At 38.3% G+C, this 26,303-nt stretch overlaps 1 protein-coding gene across 3 annotated transcripts in view; it reads right to left on the reverse strand.

Annotated features, from left to right (window-relative positions):
• Nucleotides 1–26,303, reverse strand: part of lztr1 (leucine zipper like post translational regulator 1) — a 103,475-nt gene that overhangs the window by 62,094 nt on the left and 15,078 nt on the right. For all 3 annotated transcript variants that reach the window (XR_010016261.1, XM_063034549.1, XM_063034550.1), the window contains 9 exons: nt 21,542–21,604; nt 18,645–18,701; nt 16,890–16,969; nt 14,646–14,754; nt 13,644–13,727; nt 10,019–10,076; nt 7,171–7,310; nt 2,071–2,272; nt 430–474 (listed from right to left, as the gene is read on the reverse strand). Coding sequence is in view for 2 of the 3 variants with exons in the window: in XM_063034549.1 (XP_062890619.1) it covers nt 430–474; nt 2,071–2,272; nt 7,171–7,310; nt 10,019–10,076; nt 13,644–13,727; nt 14,646–14,754; nt 16,890–16,969; nt 18,645–18,701; nt 21,542–21,604 (838 nt within the window). In the remaining variant the exon portion in view is untranslated. The remainder of the gene's footprint in view (nt 1–429; nt 475–2,070; nt 2,273–7,170; nt 7,311–10,018; nt 10,077–13,643; nt 13,728–14,645; nt 14,755–16,889; nt 16,970–18,644; nt 18,702–21,541; nt 21,605–26,303) is intronic.

Consider the following 26,303-nt stretch of genomic DNA (forward strand, 5'->3'; position numbering starts at 1 on the left):
AAAAACTTGGAAGAAATATTCTGTACTGTAATTACACAGGGTGCCCCAGACACAAGGCAAAAATAAACACATTTGCAAGATTTCTGTCTCTCCACACTCAAGGAAAGGCCCATTGTTAATGAAAGTGGCAACCTAAAACAAAAGCTTTTGTGCTGGTTACAGATAATAGCTGCTCTTCCTCTTCTAGAGGAAGTAGTCGGTAAAAGGTCGACAATACTGGCACCCAAACTTCCTTTACCCGTGGGAAAGGTGTACCATGTTCCCAAAATGCAAACCTTTCTCAGTTTGCAAACTGCTAGCACAAAATGATTCTCCTTTGCTATCACTTAATCTGTTCAAATTGTGTAACTTCCTTGGAAACTGTGAATCAAACACAAATTCAAATTTTATGCAAAATGAAAGGTGGCTGTAATAGATTAAACAACTTACCATAAAATCAGGATCGTATGTTGCCTCTGTGTACAAATTGCTCCCCTATTTTGAAGGCAATAAGATTGCATGAAGGTGAGATTAATTCACCGATAACAAATGGCACTTTAAAAAATGGCACAAAATACAGAGCACAATAGATAAAATATTTGAGACAAATAGAATACGAGGAGCAAATCATAAACACAAGTGATCTTGCAGATGCTGAAAATCCACAGCAACACCAACAAAATTCAGAACAATACACATCAGCTGGAGGAACTCAGCAGGTCAGGCAGCATCTATGGAAGGAAATAAACAGTCGAGACCCTTCATCAATACAATGAGAGGACACTGAAAACTTAAGGACTAGGTGTTGAACACCTGTAAGAACCTTGACTTTGAACACATTGAATTACTTGCTTATGTGGTGTAGATTCTATGTTATATTATAATCAGTTTGAAGGTACACAAATGTTGGAAACTTTTTTGAACTATAGTTCAGATCTTTGCAACCTTGCAGCGTAAATGGACACATACTACAGAACAATCACAGTGAGGAGCTTCTGACTACAGAACAGGAAATATTCTGCAGGGGGTGAATGCTATTTAATTTAGCTGCTTCAACAATGACACCAATTAGTGTGCTGCAAAATGAAATGCTTGAGATACATTGATGAGGCCATTCTTTAAAAAGGGAAAAGACATTTTGCATATATTAATTTTCTTCTGATGAAATGGACATATTGTATTCTCATTTACGTGTCATTTCTGCATTAGCTTTCATTGGACTTTTTGAGATATGGTTTCAAGTAAACGATGAAATCTCTTTAATAATTATCTCAGCAAAGCATCCTTCAGGTAATAGCAAACAACTTGAGTAACTGGACAGAATTGTACAAGAGCACCAACCTTTGCAAAAGCCACTGATGTTTCAGGAGTAACACACCAAATGCTGGAGGACATCAGCAGGCCTGGTAGCATCTATGGAGAGGAATAAAAAGCCTGAAACATTGGCTCTTTATTCCCCTACGTAGATGCTGCCTGACCTGCTGAGTTCCTCCAGCATTTTGTGTGTTTCTCTGGATTTCCTGCATCCGCAGAATCTCTTGTGTTTGACATCTCAGCAGTACTTTTTCTTCAGAAATGACATTATGAGACAATGTAAAATTTCTGAGTTAATCATGATTTATGAATTAAAATAAAACCTCTTGGAAAAAGGGTCACAATTCAACAAAGTGAACTTGATCAGAGGTTAATGTTGAAAATAAAGCTCCCCCGTTACAGACCTCAAAGGCTGAGGGGACAAATAACCCACAATGACAACAGTAAAGCAGTCATTCCTGTTGCCTTCTGCATCTTTTAGTACTCAATACACTCTTACTTTTACAGAAAAAACAACTAATATTAGGAGGAAAAGAAATAAATGCAGGGGTGGTAAGGTTCTATTCAAATGATTGCTAAAAGACATTCGAATTATTTTAACTTTCACAGAGCATCTTTTCCAATTTGAAATTCTTTGAGGTACTCATTATTTACCAAATCAATAAAATAAAATCAATGAAATGAAGCTACGGTATGTCAATAAAAATGACAAAATGCTATGAAAATTATTTAATTTCTATTACATGCATGCTTAGCAGAGTACAGAACTGAACTCACCACACTGTCAGGGCTGGGTTGAATGACCTCCCACGTCTGGGAGTCCACATCATAGCAATGTAATTCATTAGGCAGTGTATTATCTGCAGCACCTCCAAATACGTAGAGATGTCGATCAAATGCTACCATGGTGTGGCCATACCGCCTCTGAGGTGGGGGAGGAGAACCTCGGAGCAAGTGTTCGGTGGGAATCCTTGTCCAACTATACAAGAATGCAAAACAAATTTAAATTATTTATTATAATTTAAATAAAAATAAATTCAAGTAGCAAAATGTTTGAACAGCCATAGAACAACATTAAGCCAATGTAATCAAGTCATTTTCATTTATACTAGTATATTTCTCTTAATGGGAAAGGAGAGTGTAAAGAGACTCTCCCACTATTGAGGACATTCGCTGCATCTCCACTTTAACCAGACCTTTCACTATTCGACAGGTTTCAATGGGATCCCTCCTTATCTTTCTAAATATCAGTGGTACAGGCCCAGAGTCATCAAACTCTCCTCATACATTATTCTGTTTATTCCCAAGACCATTCTCAAAGCCTCTTCTGGACCTTTTCCCTCACCATATATCCTTGCTTAGATATGGGACCCAGAGCTGCTTTTGGTTCTCCAAATGTGGAATGACCAATGCCGAATGAAGCTCAGCATTGCATCTTTGATTTTATGTTCTAGTCCTCTCTAAACAAATGCTACCATTCCATTTGCCTTCCTTACAACCAACTCAATCTGCAAGTTAACCTTTAGGAATCCTGCATTAGGACTTTCAAATCCCTTTCAACCGCGTGATTTCTCAATCCTTTCCCGATTTAGAGAGTAATCTACACCTTTATTCCTTCTATCAAAGTGTATGTCCACACACTTCCCTACATTGTATTCCATCTCAAACAACAGGAATTCTGCAGATGCTGGAAATTCAAGCAACACACATCAAAGTTGCTGGTGAACGCAGCAGGCCAGGCAGCATCTATAGGAAGAGGCGCAGTCGACGTTTCAGGCCGAGACCCTTCATCAGGACTAACTGAAGGAAGAGTGAGTAAGGGATTTGAAAGTTGGAGGGGGAAGGGGAGATCCAAAATGATAGGAGAAGACAGGAGGGGAAGGGATAGAGCCAAGAGCTGGACAGGTGATAGGCAAAAGGGGATACGAGAGGATCATGGGATCACTCTCCTTTTTCTCCCTCTGTCCCTCTGAATATACCTCTTGCCCATCCTCTGGGCCCCCCCCCCTTGTCTTTCTTCCCAGACCTCCTGTCCCATGATCCTCTCGTATCCCCTTTTGCCTATCACCTGTTCAGCTCTTGGCTCTATCCCTCACCCTCCTGTCTTCTTCTATCATTTTGGATCTCCCCCTCCCCCTCCAACTTTCAAATCCCTTATACTCTTCCTTCAGTTAGTCCTGACGAAGGGTCTCGGCCTGAAACGTCGACTGCACCTCTTCCTACAGATGCTGCCTGGCCTGCTGCGTTCACCAGCAACTTTGATGTGTGTTGCTTGTATTCCATCTGTTACTTCATCACCCATTTGCTTGACCTGTCCAAGTGCTTCTGCGGATACCCTGCTTCCTCAACACCAACCGCCCTTCATCCATCTATCATCCACAAACCTGGCCATAAAGTCATCAATTCTGTCACCCAGATTAACATACAATGTGAAAACTAGCATATCCGACACTGACTCCTGGGGAACACCACGAGCCACCGGTAACCAACCAGGAAAGGCCCCCTTTATTCCAACTCATAGGCTGCCTGGCAGAAGGCAATCTTTTATCCATGTTAGTACCTATCCTGTAATATAACACAGGTTCCCATCTTGCTTAGCAGCCTTGTATGCAGCACCTTGTCAAAGACCTTCTGAAAATACAAGTAAAACAACATACACTGGCTCTCCTTTGGCTATCCTGCGTGTTACTTATTCAGAATTCTAACAGATTTGTCAGGCAAGATTTCCCCTTGAGGATACCATGCTGACTTCAGCCTATTTTACCCTGTGCTTCCAAGTACCCTCGAACCTCAATCTTAATAATAGTTCTGTAATCTTACCAACCACTAAGGTAGGCTAACCAACCTGTAATTTCATGTCTAATGCCGCCCCCGCCTTACATTTGTGATTTTCCAGCCCTCTGAAACCATCAACGCTTGAAAGATCACTACCAATGCCACTACAAATTTTTCAGCTCCCTATTTTAGAACCATGGGGGTCATCCATTCAGGACTAGTGACTACTACCTTCAGATGATTCAGATTCCCAAGTACATCCTTCTTAGTAAGAATGACTACACTCACTTCTGCCCCCTTACACATTTTTTGTGTTCAAAACTTCAAGATGATCAGGCCTGCCATATATACATTGAGGCCACTGTATTAGGTACAGGAGCTGAACCCAGATGTCGTCTTCCACTGCTGTAGCCCAGCCAGTTCAAGGTTTGATGTGTTGTGCATTCAGATATACTCTTCTGCACATTACTGTTGTAATGCATGGTTACTTGAATTACTGTCACTTTCCTGTCAGCTTGAACCAGTCTGGCCATTCTCCTCTGACCTCTCTTACCGACAAGGCGTTTTCACCCACAGAACTACAATTCACTATTTTTTTTGTTTTGTTTTTCACACCTTTCTCTGTAAACTCTTGAAATTGTTGTTTGTGAAAATCCCAGGATTTTTAGCAATTTCTGAGATACTCAAAGCACCCCGTCTGGCACCAACAAGCATTCCATGGTTATAGTTGCTTAGATCACATTTCTTCCCCATTCTGATATTTGGTCTGAATCTCTTGACCATGCTTTTATACACTGCAACACAACTGACTGATTAGATATTTGCATTAACAAGGTGTACCTAATAAAGTGACCACTGAATGTACATTTGAAAACATCTCTGGTATCCTAATTTGTATTGTCAGCTAGCTTACAGTTATATTTTATCTTTTCTCCCCTTATTGCTCTTCTGTTGTTTTTTTTGGAAAGCTTCCCAATCCTCTAGATTTCCAGTAATTTTTGAAATATTTTAAGCCCTCTCTTTTGCATTTTGACTTCCCTTGTCAGTCATGGTTACTGAACCTCCCCTCAGAATGCTTCTCCTTACCTTGGCTGAAGTGACCCAGCATCTTCTGAATTACTCCCAGAAACTCCAGCTATTGCTGCTTACGCCCCTTCTAATCAACTTTGACCAGCTCCTCTCTCATGCTTCTATGCTTACTTTTATTCAACCGTATTAGCGATATATCTGATTTTAATTTCTCCTTCTCAATTTGCAGGGTGAATTCTATCATATCATGATCACAGCCTTTAGGCACAGTGATTATAATTTGATCAGGTGCCTTTTAATGCTACACAGGGGATACTAATTTAGCCTGCCCAAGGCACCAATGCAAAAATAAATTTTGTTTGTTCTTGGAACAGCTGCTTAGAGGTTCATTAACAGGTTGAATACCAATTACATGTCACTGTTTATTATCATGGGTGTACATCAATTAGGTGGCTAATCACTGACCCAATCCTCTTGTCAAGTTCTAATTAGTTGATCCAGAATTGATTAGCATCCAACTGTAGCTCAACGATTGAAGAAGCTACTGAATAAAATGGAAGGCTTTCTGGAAAATGTCAAGATATTATTAAGACTTGGTTTATATTTATTCCAGAAACACTTCAAAGACAATCTGAACTAACAAGTAGTAAGCTATTCTATTTGTAGGACACCTTATGAGAAGCACAAGAAAACAATTGTTTATAATGGAATAGCTGGAGAAGGAGCACTTGATAAAGGAGCAAAGCAGGTTTTAACTCAGAATCAGATATCACAAGACACTTGCCTATCTGTGTTCTGACAGCATTAATAATTTCAAACATCTGCATGATGCTGATGTCAGCACATTGCTTCACAGTGCCAGACTGGGATTCGATTCCCACTGCTGACTGTAAGGAATTTGTACATTCTCCCCGTGACCGCATGTGTTTCCTCCCACATCCCAAAGATGTATGGGTTAGTAGGTTAATTAGTCACACAGGTGTAACTGGGCAGTGGGGGCTCGTTGGGCCAGGAGGGACTATTACAGTGCTGTATCTCTAAATTTAATAAAAATGAGCATTGAAAGTGGTTCAGAACATCTGGATTGTGTCATCATATAATTACTACAAAATTTCAGAGGGAGAACTGAATTGGTAAAGTGTAAAGCTGCTAATTCAATACAAGCTGAGTCAGTGGTAAGGAAGGCAACTGCAATATTAGCATTCATTTCAAGGGGACTAGAATATAAGAGCAAGGATTTAACACTGAAGCTTTGGTCCGACCACGTTTGGAGTATTGTCAGCAATTTGGTCCTCTTGTGTTAACAGTGGAGTGGGTCCATAGGAGATTCACAAGAATGATTCCAGGAATGGAAAGGTTACACATGATGAGCATTTGATGGCTCTGGGATTGTACTTACTGTAGTTTAGAAGAATGGGGAGGGGGGGAGAAATCACATTAAACCTACTGAATACTGAAAGGTTTTGATAGAGTGGATGTGGTGAGGATGCTTCCTATAGTGGGGTAGTCTAGGACCAGGGGACACAGCCTCAAAATAGAGGGACATCCATTTAGGACAGATGAGGAAGAAATTCTTTACTCAGAGGGTGTTAAATCTGTGGAATTCATTGCCACAGACAACTGCGGAGGCCAAGTCATTGAGTATATTTAAAACAAAGGTTGATAGGTTCATAATTAGTTGGGGCGTCAAAGGTTATGGAGAGAAGGCAGGAGGATAAGATTGAAGAGATAATAAATTAGTAATGATGGAATGGTGGAGTAGACTCAATGGGCTGAATGGCCCAATTCTGCTCTTATGTTTTACATTGACCTATATTGTGGTGAAATGCTGTGTGCTCACACTTTTTTTATAACTCCCAAGTGGCCAACATCACAGAATGCATGTTGCTGAGTAAGGCAGAGAACTTCTACATCAGCATTTGATGAGAAAACAATGGTTCCTTCTCCAAATCACTAAATCACATCTTTCCTGAGCAGAGTTTCCTTTCCTCAGGACCTCTGGCACTCTAATAAGAATTACATTAGTTTATTAAGGATGACAGTGATTAGAAAGAATAATGATAGAGCACGTACACTTTTTCCTTGAATTCAAATTGAAAAAGATTATTGGTGATCTTTGCTCCACTCTGTCCTGAGAAAACAAACATCTTGTCTTTGCAGACAGCCACAGGGAAGTTACAGCATGACGGAGGGATCTCACCGCTCTGCTCAATCTAAAAAGAAAATACACAGACAGCAGATTTTATTAGCGATTACAGCCTTCAGAAGTGTTTTTGAAACTGAACAGCTTAGACAACTACAAGGCTGATGGAGGAGGCCTGAAAATGAATACCAAGAGCACAGAGGAGAATTTATGAAGAGGAATCAGTGGAAAGATTCAGTAGGAATATAGATTAACACAAAAGAAAAAGAGCCCATCTTTATAAGATGATAGTAAAAGGTTGATAAAGATAAAAGGGCAGAGTCTTTTAAAAGCCATAAAGAAGATCTAAAGAAGCAAAAGGTAGATTTAATTGGTTCATTCACTCTCTTATCCATAACATAATCCAAACAAACTGCTAGCGGGAGGACTTTCTCAGCAGTTAACATAACAAAGAAGCCATTTCAATTATAACATAACAAAGAAGCCATTTTAATTAGCCTACACAGTAACATAAAAGTAGAAACCCCTAACTAAATATTAAATGAATATTGTGCATATTTATTATGAAGATGATGAGGTCAATGTTGCAGCAAGGAGAGTATTAACGACACTGAAAAGGATTAAAAATGAAGAGCCACAGGCATATAGAAGACAGGCAACTTTCAAAGTAGAAAAAATAGCTAGTCGAGGTGGGAGGCACTCTGACTTACTGAGGGACCCTTTTCATTATATCCTGAGGGATACAGGTAGAATGAATGCACATATTTTTGCCCCAGGGAAAGGGAATCAAAAATAGAGGGCATAGGTTTATGGTGAGAAGAGGAAGATTTAAAAAGGGACCCAAGGGCAGCTTCTTCACATTGGGTAATACATATATGGAACCAGCTGCCAGAGAATATGGTTGAGATAGATACACTAACAACATTTAAAAGGCACTTGGTTAGGTAAATAGATAGGGAAGGGTCAGAGAGATATTTATCAATATTTAAATAATACTGTCATAATTTTTGTACTAACCATTGATTCTGCCTATTCATTCAACTTTCCTAAATTACCCTCCAACCTCTGTGTCCTCACAATGCACCATCAGTTAAACCAGGAAATATCTAGCCTCCCTCCCCCCATCCTAATTACTGATGTATTTTGCGAACATAACAGATTAATTGCAATAATTTAGGTATGTAAATAAGAAATGGAAGATGAGTGTTACCAAAAGATGCAGATTTAAAGCTAAAAGGACAAGATATAGTATTATTTTCAATAAATTGTAAAACCAGTTGCTGTGATTTGGATTAATATCCTGAAAAGGATAAGGAATGGATGGAGGAGGGTTAAAATGAAGTTGTGAAACTGAATTCAACAGCAACATGCACTGGAGAAAAAAAATTAATGGATTGTAGGGGTAGTATGTGATACAGGGCTACCTGGATAATTCTTACAAAGAATAGGTAAGAGAATTAAAAGAGCCAAGGATACACATTGCATCAAAAGGACAGGCAGATTCGTAGAGGGGGTGGGTGGCTCTGTTGGTAAAAAAAAATGAAATCAAATCCTTAGAAAGAGGTGACATATGATGGAAGATGTAGAATACTTGTGGGTAGAGTTAAGAAACTGTAAAGGTAATAAGACCCTGATGGGAGTTATATACAGGCCCCTCAAACTGTAGCCAATATGTGGGATACAAATCACAATGGGAGATAGAAATTGCATGTAAAAAGGAGAACGTTATGATAATCCTGGGGGATTTTAATATGCAGGTAGACTGGGAAAATCTGGTTGATGCTGGATGCCAAGAGAGGGAAGATGTAGAATGCATACAAGATGGTTTTTTTTAAAGAACAGATTGTGGTTGAGCCCACGAGGAAAAAGGCAATTCTGGATTGAATGAACCAGATTTGATTAAGGAGCTTAAGGTAAAAGAACCCTTCAGACACAGTGATCATGACAGAATTCACCCTGCAATGTGAGAGGGAGAAGCTACAATCAGCTCTATCAGTATTACAGTGCAATAAAGGGAATCACAGAGGCATGATGGGGGCTGGCCAAAGTTGGTTGGATGGCGACACCAGCAGAAATGACAGCTGAACAACAATGGCTGGAGTTTCTGGGAGCAATTCATAAGGCTGAATGGAATAATTCTGCTCCTAAGTTTTATGGACCTCCTTTTGTGCTGCAATCTTAGATTTTTTTTCCCTTTTTTGTTTATACCTAGTACTATGGCTTTAAGTCTATCTGCAGAACGTATTCTCCAACAAAATCTGAACAAAGCCTCTCTCAAGTGCTTTTAGAACTTGATAGCTTGAAAATGAAAGGATTTTCCATCCTTCTGGAAAACTTAGCAAACGTGGTGAAGTGGATTATGATCATCTGATGCCTCCAGGGATTAAATAGCTAATGCACAAGCCACATCAATCATACAGGGAGTTGTGCAATAAAGATACAACAGTAGCTTGTGTCCGTAGAACCAAACGCTAGCAAATATCCACTTCTCCACGCTGTGGATGTTCTCTGATTCAACTCAACAAATCAAATCTTCTTAGATTCACCCTTGGCTCTCATTGATGATCGCAAAATATTACACGCTTTTCAATTTCTAAACATAATGCACGCCATGCAAGGAATATATATGCACCTCTGACCCTTCTAACGAGGAGCACACATTTCCCGATGCATACAGCAGCATGAAACATTTCAAAAATCAAACAAAACAGCAATATTTACTTCGAGCTTTCACAACAGTTTTGATTTTAACTAACTGCCACATTTGTAACTTCTTACCTCGTCCCAGCATGCCATCTCTCTATCATGGAGACCTATGGTCCACATATCATTCAGTCTGAAAGGAAAAGTATCACATTTAACAGCTTCATAAACACAGCACCTCAATATCATTTTGAATATGTTGTCCTAAATTTGGTTTCTGTACAGACAGAACATTGAGATCTATCCAACAGTGTGAAAAAACTGCCCAAGTTCACAAAAAGCCAAATAAATCCAATTCAGCTAATTAACAGTAGTCTGCTCTCCATCCAAGTGATGGACGGTGCTATTAACACGAGAAAGAAAATTTAATTTCAGGGACAAGGCAAATATTTTTGGAATCAATGTCAGAACTGGGGATTTCCGCTGGTGAATGCATAACCAAGTTCCATTCACAACTCCTAGGAGAATGAACCAGCCAATACCTGCATTTAGCAATATTCAGAAGTGGGTTGGCAAATCATAAAGTGTATACAACAAGAGTGCTAGGCAATGACCATCTGCAATGAGACAAAGTAAAACCACTACTTTGACATTCAAATTGGATTGGTCAGTCTCCAACCTCGGCACTAATATTTAGTTATGATTATTAAAGCAAAACTAAAGTTAAGGCATTGAAAAGATGGATTCTACATCTTCTGGAAAAGATAAACTAGCCATTGATATGAAAGTTAACTAGACCATTCACATAAATACAGTAGCTATTGAGGGTGGGTATTCCATGGCCTCCAGCTCACTATCCATCTCCACAAAGCCTTTCTACCAACTACAATGTATTTCAGGAATGTATTGATATTTTGTCCACTTTCCTGGTTGTAAAGTTCCACTCATGTTCAAGAAGCTCAAGACCATCTGAAATTAAGTAGACATCTTGACTTATAACCCATCGACCACATTATGCATTCATTCTCTGCATTACTGGCTTCACTGTGCACCATCTACAAAATGCTTTATGATTACTTGACTCAGCTAGCTTGACAGCAGTTCTCAAACTCAGGACTTCTATCACTTAAAGAGACAGGGTGATCAGGTGAATGGGAAACATCACAAGCTGCAAGTTCCCCTCTAAGTCGTATACCATTCTGACTTGAGAATATGACACTGTTCTTTCAGCATGGCAGAGTCCAAATCATAAACTTTTCATCCAACAGCAGAGAGGGAGTGCTTTCACTAAAAGAATGCAATTCACCATTAATGAATGCTAGCTATGCTCGTGCTACTCACATTCTGTAAGTCAGTTAAAAACTGCATCTCTGAAGATCCATCCCCAGCCCAACATGCAATTACAAAGAAGGCACAGCAGCAGTTATGCTTCATTAAAGGTTTGAGGAGACATGCTGTGTCACCAAAGACTCACAAATTTCTACAGATGCACTGTGGAGAGCATTCTAACTGGTTGCATCATCATTTGATATGGAGGGGCCACTGCAGAGGATTGGGGGGAAAAAAAACTGCAGAAAGTTGTAAACTCAGCCAGTTCCATCATGGGTCTGAGAACATTGGCATCTGTCATTAAGGACCCCCATCACCCAAGAAATGCCTTCTTCTCATCGTTATCATCAAGCAGCTGATACAGGAGCCTGAAGACACAGTCAACATTTTAGGAATAGCTTCTTCTTTTCTGCCACTTTTGAAAATGATTATCTATTGCAAAAATACAAATTTCATAACATATGCCAGTGATATTAAACCTAATTCTGAAACTGCATATGAAAGAATTTTAAAATGACAAGTTTCTAATGAATCATTGTAAGGAAATTAGACTCACTCAAGCAAGACAGTGGTGAATAAGGAGCAAGTTCAATGAAATTATGAGAGGCATAGATAGGGAAGATAATTAGTCTTTTTTCAAGGGCAGGGAACATAAAATTAAAAGGGCAGAGATTAAAGATGAGTGGGAAAAGATTTAAATGGTTTCCCATACAGAGGACAGCGGGTATATACAGTACACTGAACTGCCAGAAGAGCTGTCAGAGGCATTTTTGACAGGTACATGGATAGGAAAAATTCAGAGGGATATGGGGCAGATGCAGATAAATTCGATGAAGTTAGATAGGTGTTTTGGTCAACATGGACAATTTGAGCTGGAGGGCCTGTTTCATGGCCATATAATTTAATGAGAGCTAATAAAAAGCCAAAAAAAAAAACCATGAAGTGCCCTTAAAAGTTAAATAGGGCTATCAAGAAGGGAAGGCACTAAACTGAACAAACCCCAAAGGGAAAATAAAGTTGCAAACTTAAAAACAAAGTAGGATATTGATGATGCAAGACCTCCGATCTTAAATTTTAACTCTATCCCCTTTCCTCTACAGATGACTAGAACAATATATGTAATTTTGGCAAGTAACTATCTGCTGAGAATATGCTAAATTGTCACACTCTGATTGCTTAAGCAAAATAAAAGTAAAAACACTGGTTAGGTTTACTATACATTTGAGGAAAAGAATAAAAAAATTAAGAGGTCAGGAGCAACCTAAGGTGTGTATGTGGAAAATGACTGTGCCCATACAGTACGATCACTGTGCAATTATCTACACCTTCAGAGCCCTATCACACTCTGCTCATTTCCCCTCTTATCCTTTCATCAGTTACCACAAATCTTTACCCACCAGTTTTTAAACAATTCTTTACTTTTTCCCATCTCCTCATGACATTTTTTATACCTCAGTTAACAACTCCTCAGCTTCCTCTTGCCAGCCTATCCAATCTTCCTTTGTAACTAATAACTTGCCAATTTTGGCAAGTCTCCAGGGGCCCCTCTCCAGTGCAATCTACATCCTGGGATGTATTGACCAGAACAATGGATGACCTACTTCATCCATTCATCTACAAAAAAGATAATGAACATGAACTTAAGTATTTAACTGCACTGCTTAGATAACTTCAGGGTATTCCTCTGCCTCCCCATTCTTTTTATTAATTAGTTATTGCAAGAAGTGCTTTGCAATATCACCACAATCTGTTTTTTCAAACTAGTGACTGTACTGTGATCAAGTATTTCTAAAAGGGTACATTTTTATTCAACTCCTTTCAAGCTAAAATATGTATTTTTGTTTCTTACTTTTTTTAGCCTAATAACCAATGAATAACCTATCATTTCACATAATGTAATACACAGAATCTGATGCAAAAAAGTTCCTACCAATTTGCACAGTTAATAAAGGAGGAACTCAGCAGGTGAGGTAGCACCTCTGGAGAGGAATAAACAGTCAACATTTTGGGCCAAGACCCTTCGTCAGAACCTTTCATCATCCTGAAAATTCATCTGTTTATTTATCTCCATAGATGCTGTCTAATCTGCTGAGTTCCTCTAGCACTTTGTGTGTGTTCCTTAAGATAACCAACATCTAGAGAATCTCCTATGCTTTTAATAAAACTCTTGTTTTTTTAAACATCTGCATGGAGCGTTTGGTCTACAATTAAAGGCAATAACACTACTGAAGTTTTATTGTCCACACACATTAATAAGGATAATATGACACCATTTGGTCACTAATTAACCTTAATATGCATGTGGTGGATTTGCACACCACTTTAATTTATCAGCTTAAGTTGAACATTTGACTCCAATTTCTGGCCAACATTGCAATTGAACTAATAGTTAGCACTGTAATAAACTATTTTCATTAAATATTCACTTTACCTTGCATTACCGTCATAGCCTGCGAAGATCCATAGCTTATCGCTGTAGACTGTGGCTCCATGAGCTGACCTTGCCACTGGCAGCCTGCGGTACAAATACACTTTGCAACTAAAGATCTTACAGAGCAAGTTATAGTAATCCAGTTTTAGTAGAATGTACAGAATGTGAGAAACTTCTGTTGATGGACTATTCTACTAACTGAGGAGCTCAGAGGGTTCCAATGGGACAATAATTATTCAAGTGTAGGCTACAAGCTGAGAGTCTAATAAACCACACATGATGACAAGAGGCGTGAATAGACAGAAACATGAAAAATATTAAATACACAATTTTCCTTGCGGGTTCCTTTACTCTGTTTTGAAATTCCATGTGCCCAGGCAGACAAAAAAAAATGACAAGACTACTCCATATATTAGATGTGGAATATTACCTGCCCTTACAGATAATTATAAAAGGCATATTTATTTGATAAAAAAACAAAATTGAATGAAAAAATACATAATGAAAGCTTGGATTTGCATGAGTACACTATTTTCAATTTCAGCAATAGAGACTGGAGCAAGAATGTAAGGAATTAATCACACAGTGCCAATTTCAGAATATGGTAAAATAGCCTTTAGGTTTGGAAACAGGATGCACTGGAATGAAAATAGTTCTGCAAATTAAAAAATAATTTATACTCAATGTTTTTTTTAAAAAAGGAAGCACCTGTGAGAGAATATTATCTGCAAAAATTGGCTGAAGTCATACCACTTTTCATTACGTTCCAAGAGTGTTAAGATGTTAATGCCTTTGTATATATTAGATTATCGATAAGTAATAAAAGAGGTTTTAAAGATATCCGAGTGCTTATCCAGAGCAAAGCTTGGCACAGAACAGGAAAATAAAGCATCAATACATTATTTTGTCATGCAGCCCATCACAAAGGCAAAATGTAGTGCCAAATATTAATCTTCAAGTGGGTCAAATTAAAGATAAAATACAATAATGGACTAAGCTTACCTGCCTTCTACTTTCCATTCTGTCCACTGGCCTGTGGCAAACTTGTATTCAAACAGATCATTCTTGTTTTGTAGGTTGGAATTGGAATAAATATCTCCAGTGTAGCCACCTATAAAAGGGAAGGTAACTTGCGTCCACTAATCAACAGGCAAAGTAGAACTCACAACCCTAACTACTCCACCTGCAACATACCATAACTTCCTTCTCTGGACTACATATTACCCTTCATTTAGATTTTCTAAATCTAACTATATATTTGGTTTAGGAATAACACCCAGGTGGTTACAAGCCAAGATAAACTCGAGGTGACAGCATATAGTCTTGACTGATACTGGAATGTAGTGAGAATGACACATTGTCAGATGAAACACACAAAATCAAGTTGCTCTCTGCACTTTTCGTGTTAACACAAATGATTTCCTTCTATTATGTGAGGTAGTGCAAAAGAGCTTTCCTGGTATCCTGACAAAAGATGATCCCACTAACGTTACTCCACATGATTATAGTGCCTACACTTCACTGACAGTGTCATCACAATAAGCATTATGCAATTTTTTGATTTGTTGTAGCCATTAAAACAGCATATTTTATGTCTGGATTTTTCTTGGCAGGTGATTTTTAGTTTTTGCGAGTCTATTGTTGGGTTACCGAAAATCTCAGCAGAGCAAGCAACTGTAAGGGATCCCATCATTCAAAGCAATGAATCATCTCAACTCGCATTACTACACTTACACAAATGTACAAGCAATTGATAGGCTACCAAAAATCACTACTTTGTTAATTAGCAAGAAAGGGGAAGATTCAGGTGTACTTTGCTCTCAGTTCTTTCTCATTCAGCAATTATAGCATTTTATACACACAGGAGTGGAACCTAGTGTGGTCTTCTGTTGCTGTAGACCATTTTACTTAAAGGTTCGACATGTTGTGCACTCAGAAATGTTCTTCTGCACACCATTGTTGTAACGTGTGGTTATCTGACTTGCTGTTACTTTCCTACCAGCTTGATCCATTCTCCTCTGACCTCGTTAACAAGTTGCCCACAAAACCTCCACTCAATGGATGTTTTTTGTTGTGAGCACCGTTCTCTGTAAACTCTATAGACTGTTGTGCATGAAAATCAGAGAAGAGCAGCAGTTTCTGAGATACTCAAACCACCCTGTTGGGCAAAAACAACCATTCCGCAGTCACTCAGATCACATTTCTTCCCCATTCTGAACAACAATCTCCTGACCACGTCTGATGCTTTTATGCATTGAGTTGCTACCACACGATTGGCAGATTACATATTAAACAGCAAGTATACAGGCATACTTAGCGGCCAGAGCTTACATTCTGTGGTTATTAAAATCAAGATTTCATTGAATTCATGCACGAAGACCATAAAAATGAAAATTCTTTCCTTTAATCAATCTCCACTCTTAAGCTACAGGCACATAAGATCCAAATTCAACAGAAACTGCTGTTTGTCTCTTTCCAATTCATTACTGCCCTGTAATATTAGTTTATCCAAAAATCCAGTCCCAATTACATAAAAAACGATTTGTTGAAATGTCAGGTCACAAACCCACTTTGACTAAGTTATTCAATGTACTGTTAGGACTTTATTTGGTTTGCTGGTAGTGTGAACTTCACAAAAATAAATTCATGCAATCCTTCCACAGTTCAGGATAAGAAGGATACAAAAGCCCAATTTCACCGGCAGTCACTTGTACAAGAAATTAAGCTTTAAAAAAGATACCCTCAGAGAGGGGATGAACTTGGAGTGAAATTTACCTGAAGTGCATCTGGTGTAAAATAACTTAATCACCACAATAAATATGCACATCTACTTGGTGCATTCTCTAGTGTAGAGTGGGACATGAAAGAAGACAATAAAGTGTAGCGGATTAGGTAATTTGACCCATTGTGTCTGCTCCGTCATTCAAACATGGCTGATTATTTTCACAACCCTCCAATCCTTAACCATTTTACCAATTAAGAACTGATCAATCTCTCCCTTAAATACATTCAATCATTTGGCCTGCACAGCCCTCTGTGGCAATGATTTCCAGATTCCCCACCCTCTGTCTAAGGAAATTCCTCCTCAGAAAGAAACTAGTTAATAAAAATGTAGACTTTAACATCGTACTAATTGGATCATATTCCCTAGCTTTCGAACAGTTATCAGAGTTTATAATTGAATATAAATAAAAGATAAATGCACAAAGGAGTGGAATCAGCTTCAGAACTCTGCCCATGACTTACCAAACACAAACATGCTGCTTCCATACACAACAGCAGAGTGATGGTACCTGGGTGCAGGCGGAGACCCTGTTGTGAAAGCCCTGATCAAGAAAATCAGAAACAAATATTATTTTTGTTGTCACTCTTTTGTAAAATAAAATCATCTAGATGAAGCCAACCTCCTAAATTGTACACCATAGAGTAAAGCAGGGGTCCCCAACCTTTTTTGCACCACGGACCGGTTGACAATGTTCTTGCAGACCCACCGACCGGGGGGTGTTCAAGTAGGGTTAACTCACCTCAACATGTCGTTTGCAGTTAGGGTTGCCAACTTTCTCACTCCCAAATAAGGGACAAAAGTAGCAGTCAAATACAGGACAGTGTTTACCCCGAGAAAGACTACCATGACCATGAAGCCTTGTACGGGCACCTGTGTGTGCATGTGCGTACGTGCTGATTTTTTTCCCACAAATCGGTTTTGACTTAATCTTCCCTACTACCCTGTACATACATTATTTCTACTTTATTTAGGCTGTGTATTTATCCTATCATTCCTGCTTTTATTATATGTTAGTGTTATTTTAGGTTTTATGTGTTATTTGGAATGATTTGGTAGGTTATTTTTTGGGTCTGGGCACACTCAAAAAATTTTCCCATATAAATTAATGGTAATTGCTTCTTCACTTTACGCCATTTCGGCACGAAAGGTTTCATAGGAACGCTCTACCTTGGCAGGGGAAATACGGGACAAGGGCGGTCCCGTATGGGACAAACCAATTTAGCCCAACATATGGGACGTCCCGGCAATACGGGACAGTTGGCAACCCTATGTTCAAGTTCAACAGTGCATGACAGGGAATAAGGAAGGGTGCAGCTGACTCATATCGTTTCCTCGCAGCCCGGTAGCACATCCTTTGCGGCCCGGTGGTTGGGGACCGCTGAAGTAAAGGATGTAGATACACTATTATGTTGCAAGAATGGTCACCAATATATGACAGAAGTGGAAAACACTGATCAAACTTCTGTATTCTGTGCAGAAAGTCTGACGGGTTTAACCACTATGAGACAGGAGATAGAAATTTTCAGACAAGGACCATTAAATCACCTATTATATCATTTCTTAATGCATGCATTACTAAATGACAATAAAAGAGGACTGACTGCATGTCCTCATAATCTAATCTAAACCTGTCAGTTGTAGTTAATCAAGATTAATAGGATTCCATCAGCAATATTGTTTTCCCTCCACTAAATGCACAATTAAGTTAAAAATCTAAAATTAGTTTGTGAAAATATCCTAACCAAGTCACTATCTCCACATAGTTAAAGATTGAATTTTACACTAGAATATGACCAACGGTCTTGCATAATGTTCAAAAACGTATTAGACAAATTGAGGAAATGGTCACACCTTTAATATGGGACCAAAGGACTTATGAAAAAAAGTACAAGTGGAATATGACTAGGTAAATAAGGAAGATGGGAACAGCATCGAAATATTTATACTTGTTATTTTAATTCAAGGATCACAGAATACATCATCTATTATTTCTGTGTGCTACCATTTCTCATACCAATCACAGCATAACTGTCATTCATACTAGTCGTACATTCCCACTTAATGGAATTTAACCAAAGCCCATTTATTCTTCTACATCATTGATCATCTCTCCGTATCCTTCAAGTCCCGGGTCAGAATTTGTTTCCATAACATAAAGCATTTTGGAGTTTGTTTTTCCATTCCAATTGTTCTAATAACATTGTCCTTGTACATACCTGCACCAAGAGCAGTCCTTCACATCAAATCTTAACAGGTCATTTAACATGTTCTTTCTGCAGAAAAACAAAGTTGGTGGATCATTCAAATGGAAGATTAATCTGCTGTCATTGCATTTCCCCTTTTTATGCAATATATATTTTGGGCATCTAAAGAATTCATTGACACCTGTGGCCAAGACAAAAAAGTCATCACTGTATTTTGCCACGGATTCATATAACAATTTGCTAATGCCCATGTACATCTTGAGTTGAAACATTCAATTTGTATTCACCTCATTTTTGTTGGCAAATATTTAATTCCCAGTACTCCCCAGTAATTCAACACCCTTGAGCTATTCAAATCTCAATCGTGCAGTGTACTCAGGAGACTTTGCTCATGCACTTAGTATATACCACAAATCTATTTCAGGTTCAATAGAATGGCAACAGTTTGAAAACAATTTTTTTTCCCTGAAAGAGACAGGAAATATTATTCAACATTTTAAATGGTCAACAAGAAGCTGATGATGCCCCAGTAATTATTGCAATCCAAGTTGTATTGTTTTTCTTACAAAATTATAGTGGGAAAGAGTGGAGATTTACTCCTCTTGCACAAAACTCATGGTATACCCACAGAAAAGTAGAGAACATTTAGAAGTGAAATGCAAGTAGGAAAAGAAACAATGCATTTCTCAAGCCGAGCACCCATAAAGTAATGAACTTAAATGACTATTGTTATCATAGAAAGATACACAAAATGCTGGAAGCACTCAGGAGCTGAAGCAGCAACTATGGAAATGCATAAATAGTCAACGTTTCAGCCGAGACCCTTCTTCAGGAATGTAAAGGATGGGGGAAGATGCCAGATTACAAAGGTGGAGGAAGGAGAAGGAGGATATGTGAAGCCAGGTGGTTAGGAAAGATAAAGAGCTACAGAGGAAAGAAGCTGATAGAAGAGGAGAGTGAATCGTATATTGCTGCTGATGATGTAAACTACCCAAAATGTCACTGATCAACATTCATCATAAAATAATAGAATACAATATTTGTTCTCAGCAACAAGCACTATTACACCTTTAACTAATTTTGTTCACGGCAAAGGAAAATGCTCCATCAAGTTAAGAAAATTATATTGATTAGTTGAGCATCAGTTTGCAAGAGCAGATAGGCAAACACAAGCTTGATGGGATTGGTTTAATTAGGCATTTAATTATTAAGTTTAATTGTTTGACACAACATTGTGGGTAAAAGAGCCTGTTCCTGTGCTGTACTGTTCTATCTTCAACAATTTAAGAATTTGTTATAAATCCCATGTTCCTTTCAGAAGTCAGCAAAACCAAATGTGAAATGACTAGCATTTTTCCCTCTGTGATAGCTGTGCATCTGTAACACAATGTGGTGAATCACTGTGGAATGTGCTGCATACACGTTTTATTCATATTTTAGTGCATTTCCTATAGGAAGGATCATGATTAATTGAAGTATATTCCACTTTTATATATCCACAATGTAAAATAATGTTGCACTGAAGCAAAATATACATCTCTTTATGATTTAAGTAAATACCAAAACATTAAGGGTATGTGCACTCAGGCCAATTTAGAACAGATACCATGCTTCAAATATTAGCTGGAAAGTTTCTAGAGAATGTATTTATTCATATATAAACATTTTTACATTGTAGCTTTATTAAACAAGAACTATAAGAATCCATTTGTATAAAAAATACTTTCTCCTATACTATTTTTAAGGTTTTTCAAACTGGTAATAATATTTAATGGTATATAGTATATATTTAGTTATGGAGCATTCAGGTGAAATTAAAGTGTTATAGCAAGTGTACATTGAGTGATATGATGTGGGTATTTAAAGCAGAGGTCAATAGGTTCTTCATTAGTAGGGCATCAAAGGTTCCTTGCAGGAGGCAGGAAAATAGGGTGGAGAAGGAAAATAAATCAGCCATTACAGAGTTGGCAATGCAGACTCGATGGGTCAAATGGCCTAACATCGCTCCTATATCCTATGGTCTTATTATGTTTAGTTCAAATCATACATTCTACAAAATGGTTTCAACTACACTGTACCTGCATAGTGAAGGGAAAACCACAAGGGACCTTTCCGGAGGTGGGCCTGCCTCCAGAACTTGCCACTTGCCCTTTACTTTAACCTGTCTGAATCCAATCCCAGTCTTGCCACCTCATGTAGCTCTGCAGCACGACAGTGAAGCCCTAGACCGCGACAGGTCCTCTAATAGTAACCTGCTCACAAAACCTTTCCAAAAATCTGCAGCAGATGGAAAGTCTTGCGGCTGTAATTTGCTATCCATCACAATGAATTGGGGAAAAGCAAACAATAAAAGAATGCTGTACAAAGAAATCAAAAACACAAGACCCAAATAATTTTTTAAAAATGCAGCTTAGCCAGTCTTTACCTTTCTTCCCCACAGCCGTGCTATCCCCATTCATCAGATTGTTGAGCACGGACGTGGATACTGAAGTGCAAGGGAGGGGGAACTGGAGCAAGTTCATGTCTCAGTACTGAACTCCAGTGAAGTGCAGACAGGAAATCACTGGTGGAGCTCAAACAGCAAGTCTGGATTTTCTGTGGTTGCACCAAACATGAAAAGAAGTATCTTCATTTAATAGATTTTGCGTAATGAAACTGCAATGTAAAGTAACAGTACTAGTGCTGATAAGTATCGATGGCTCCACATGGAACTACTGCCAAACTAAAGCTTATTCCATCCTGCTCAGTAAGCCTAGACTTACACTACAATGGCTTCATTTACAAACAAAGATTTACCCTTAGTCTTAGAATGGCCCCTGTGCATTTTGTTGTCGGAGAGATCCTGTGGAAATCATGATGGAATATAATTATTAGTTTAGATTCCTTAAAGGACTTAGTTCAGTACGTACCCATTGTCTCCTCCAAACACGTAGATTGCATCCTTATAGGCCACAACAGTATGCTTACTTCGCCTAAGGAAAAAGAAAATACGCATCAACAAGTCAAGTCAAGTTGCTTTTATTGTCATTTCAACCATAACTGCTGGTACAGTACACAGTAAAAATGAAACAATATTCCTCCAGGACCACGGTGCTGTCTACTGCATTTTATGACATACTTTGACCTGTTGCATATGTAAGCTACTGGATAACCATTTTGATAAATTGAACATATGATTTTTACAATGTAGGGAGAGATTACAGAGTGATTTTTTAATATGAAAGAAAGTACTTTAAGGTGTTATTGAAAGCTTGTAATTAAAGAGATATTTATGTGAAACAACAGACAGTCTGCGGGAGGAATTTAGCTAGTGGAGCAGTACCTGTGGAGGCGTTGGGGAAGGAACTGTTGACTTCATGGGCCAAAACCCTGATGAGGGTACAAACACAGTTTTTTTCAGCAGTCTGCTTGATTTTAGCATGTGCCTGGCTTACACAGAGGATGTGTATACAAAAACAACAGGAATTCTGCAGATGCTGGAAATTCAAGCAACACATATCAAAGTTGCTGGTGAACGCAGCAGGCCAAGCAGCATCTGTAGGAAGAGGTGCAGTCGACGTTTCAGGCCGAGACCCTTCGTCAGGACTAACTGAAGGAAGAGTGAGTAAGGGATTTGAAAGTTGGAGTGGGAGGGGGAGATCCAAAATGATAGGAGAAGACAGGAGTGGGAGGGATAGAGCCAAGAGCTGGACAGGTGATAGGCAAAAGGGGATACGAGAGGATCATGGGACAGGAGGTCCGGGAAGAAAGACAAGGGGGGGGGGACCCAGAGGATGGGCAAGAGGTATATTCAGAGGGACAGAGGGAGAAAAAGGAGAGTGAGAGAAAGAATGTGTGCATAAAAATAAGTAACAGATGGGGTACGAGGGGGAGGTGGGGCCTAGCGGAAGTTAGAGAAGTCGAGACTTCCGGTAGCGCTCATGGAGTGAAGTCGCGTTCTTGACTCGCTCCATTACCTCTGAGTTTTTTTTCTCTATGGTCAGCTATACTTTAATTAACCATTAAGGCATCAATTTTTACAATACTTTGAATTAAACTGAATTCTCTGACAATTGGATGATACTTAGATCTGCTATGTCTAAGAACGGGAAAAACGGCAAGGATGGTAAACCTCCGGTTAAACCGAAAGCTACGGATCTCCCCCCGACTGAATCACCGGTGACTTTGAAAGCGATATCGGAGTTAATTCAGAGGGAAATTTCAACCTCTGTTAGGGAGATGATTCGTACGGAAATTGCAGGCTCTGTTAAAGACCTGATTCATACGGAAATCTCAACTAATTTCCAGAAAATTGCCGATTTAATTGATAAGATGCAAACATGTATTGCGGAACATCAGTCGGCTATATCTGATCTTCAAAAATTCGCGCAACAAAGTGAGCTTAAGATGGGGAAAATCGAAGAAACAATTAATGTAATGAAGAAGAAACTTGACTTTTTGACTTTTAAAAACTCTGACTTGGAATCTAGAATGCGACGGCAGAATTTACGAATGATTGGCGTGAGGGAAGCTGTTGAAGCTAACAACCCCATGAAATATTTCTCTCAACTTTTAAAAGATGCATTCCCTACTGTATTTCCTGACCAACCACCGCTACTGGATCGTGTTCACAGAATCCTATCATACTCGTCTAGGTCAGATAGACCTAGGCATGTTATTTTACGTTTTCATTATTTTCAAGATAAGGAGAGACTGTTTCGATTCGCTCGATCTAAAGGTTTCATTGATTTTTTGGATCTTAAGTTCCGATTCGTGGAAGATTTCAGTAAACCAATCTGGGACCAACGGGTCCGTTACAGATCCGTGATGTCGGAATTCTATAAGATGGATTTAAGACCAGCGCTGCTGTACCCTGCACGTCTAAGGATTCGCATGTTAGATGGAGCCCTTCGTTTTTTTGATTCTCCATCGGATGCCCAGAGTTATCTGGATCAACTTTCATCTTCAACATCTTAATTGCCTTTTTTTAATTATCTCCGTTGATCGGAGGCTGTGAATTGGTTGGTTTTAACTTTTCTGTGCCCTATTTGGGCAGAAAAGTTTACTTTTGATTTCTTAATATGGCTGCTAAACTTTCTTTTTAACTGCGTCATTTCTTTCTTTTCCCAGGGGATTCTGGGTGGTTACTTCCCTTTTGTCATCTTACGTATTTCCTGTGCGGCCTTAAATTTTGTAGTTTTTTTTAAATTTTATTCTGTTTTGCTTTTTATAATCACTTTATGTTAATAATCCTATTTTTTTTGTTGCTGTGTCTATTCATGAGTTTGAGGTTTATTGTGGTTTTTTTTTAATATATATTTTCCGGCTTTTGTTCTGTTCTGTGTGTATTTTAATTGAGCTAACTTTTTTTTACTTATTTTTTTACTGTTTTACAATTAGCTGATCCTTTTCATATTTATACCTTTTTTTTAGGGAGCGTATACCGGAAGTCATGGGGGTAGTTTTAGCGCTTGCTTCTTTCTGGCGGGTCTGCTTTAGATTTTGCCTTGGGGTCTTGGGGTGGGGGGTGGTGGGAGGGGCTTCACGTTTTAGTTTGTTTCTCTTTGGGCTATATACATTATTGAAGTACTGGTTGCGTCCTTTTCCCCGGTATCTTTTGTATGTTCTGTTTCCTCTCCGGGTTTGTGGGTCGCGCCTATTGTCAATCCTCCTTGTTGTGGGTTGACTTTAGGATTTATGGAGTCTATTATTAATTTTGTCTCCTGGAATACTAATGGTCTTAATCATCCTATTAAAAGGAAAAAAGTTTTTAAAGTGTTCCGGAGACTTAAAGCACAAATTTTATTTTTACAAGAGACCCATGTACGGAGGGGGGACAGACTACGTTTTTTCAAATTCTGGAAGGGACAACAATTTCATTCGAACTCCAATGCTAAGATTCGAGGCGTCTCTATTTTTATAGATTCCTCAGTTACTTCTATACAACAGGATATTATCTCTGATCCGAATGGTAGATTTTTATTGGTTAGTGGTTTACTATTTAATAAAAAAGTAGTTTTGGTTAATGTTTATGCTCCTAATATGGATTGTCCGGAATTTTATAAATCATTGTTTGATCAGTTTCCGAATTTGAACGAGTTTTCATTGATTTGGGGCGGAGATCTTAATACCTGTTTATCTCCAGCTTTGGACCGTTTGGCTCCTTTACGGACTTTACCTAATAAATCTGCAAATTTGATTAATTTTTTCCTTTCTGATTCTGGGTCGACGGACATTTGGCGTTTTCTGCATCCTCAGGAAAAAGATTTTTCCTTCTTTTCACATGTTCATCATTCCTATTCAAGAATTGATTATTTTTTCATTGATTCTCGTCTCATTCCTTCAGTGATTAAATGTGATTATGATTCTATAACCATTTCGGATCATGCTCCACTTAAGCTTTCTATTAAAATTATGGCCAATATACCAAACAATAGACAATGGCGTTTTAATTCGCTGTTGCTTCAGGACTCGGACTTTGTTAATTTTATGAATGAACAGATTGAGCTTTTTTTTACAATTAACCATACAGAAGATATTTCGGTTAACACTCTTTGGGACACTTTTAAAGCCTATATTCGGGGTCAGATTATTTCGTATTCCGTTGCTTTGAGGAAGAAACAGAAGCAGGAGGAGATGGCAATTGTGGACAAGATTAAAGAAATTGATAAGAAATATGTTATGGCTCCTTCTGAGGAGCTATACAAACAAAGAACTGAACTTCAAATGGAACACAGTTTACTACTCTCGTCCTCGATTGTAAACCAATTAAAGAAAACAAGAAGTGATTTTTATGTTCACAGTGATAAAATTGGCAAGCTGCTGGCTAATCAATTGAAATCTAATTATGTTAAATCTCAAATCAATCAGATTTATAACCAAAATGATCGATTGATATTGGATCATGTGGGGATTAATCAAACCTTTTGTGATTTTTATTCTTCTTTATATCAATCAGAGTCTCCTCGAGATTCTAAATATATGAATGATTTTTTAGATAAGTTAGACTTTCCTCAGATTTCACAGGATATGTCTTCTTTATTAGATACTTCCATTACAATGGATGAGATTAAGAATGTTATTTTTTCTATGAATCTGGGGAAAGCTCCTGGCCCTGACGGCTTTACCGTTGAATTTTATAAATGTTTTGCTTCTTTATTGATTCCTTGGCTCTATAAGGTTTTTGAGGCTTCTTTGAAACTTGGTAAACTTCCGGAATCTTTTAATAGAGCATCAATTTCTTTAATACTAAAGAAGGATAAAGACCCTGCTCAATGTGCATCTTATAGACCAATATCTTTATTAAATGTTGATTCTAAAGTTTTTTCTAAGTTATTAGCAAATAGACTAGAAAAAGTACTTCCTTCTATTATTTCGGAAGACCAAACAGGTTTTATTAAAGGTCGTTACTCTTTTTATAATATTCGTACATTGTTAAATATCGTTTATACTCCCTCACAAAATGTTCCTGAGTGTGTTATTTCTTTAGATGCCGAGAAAGCTTTTGATAGAGTAGAATGGCCTTATTTATTTAAGGTGCTTGAAATGTTTAATTTTAGCTTGAAATTTATATCCTGGATTAAACTGTTATATCACTCCCCTGTAGCCTCGGTTCGTACTAACTCTTTAAACTCACCTTTTTTTCCTCTCTTTCGTGGTACTCGACAAGGCTGTCCTCTTAGTCCCCTATTA

The sequence above is a fragment of the Mobula hypostoma genome, chromosome 27 (assembly GCF_963921235.1).
Source record: "Mobula hypostoma chromosome 27, sMobHyp1.1, whole genome shotgun sequence".
NCBI lineage: Eukaryota > Metazoa > Chordata > Chondrichthyes > Myliobatiformes > Myliobatidae > Mobula > Mobula hypostoma.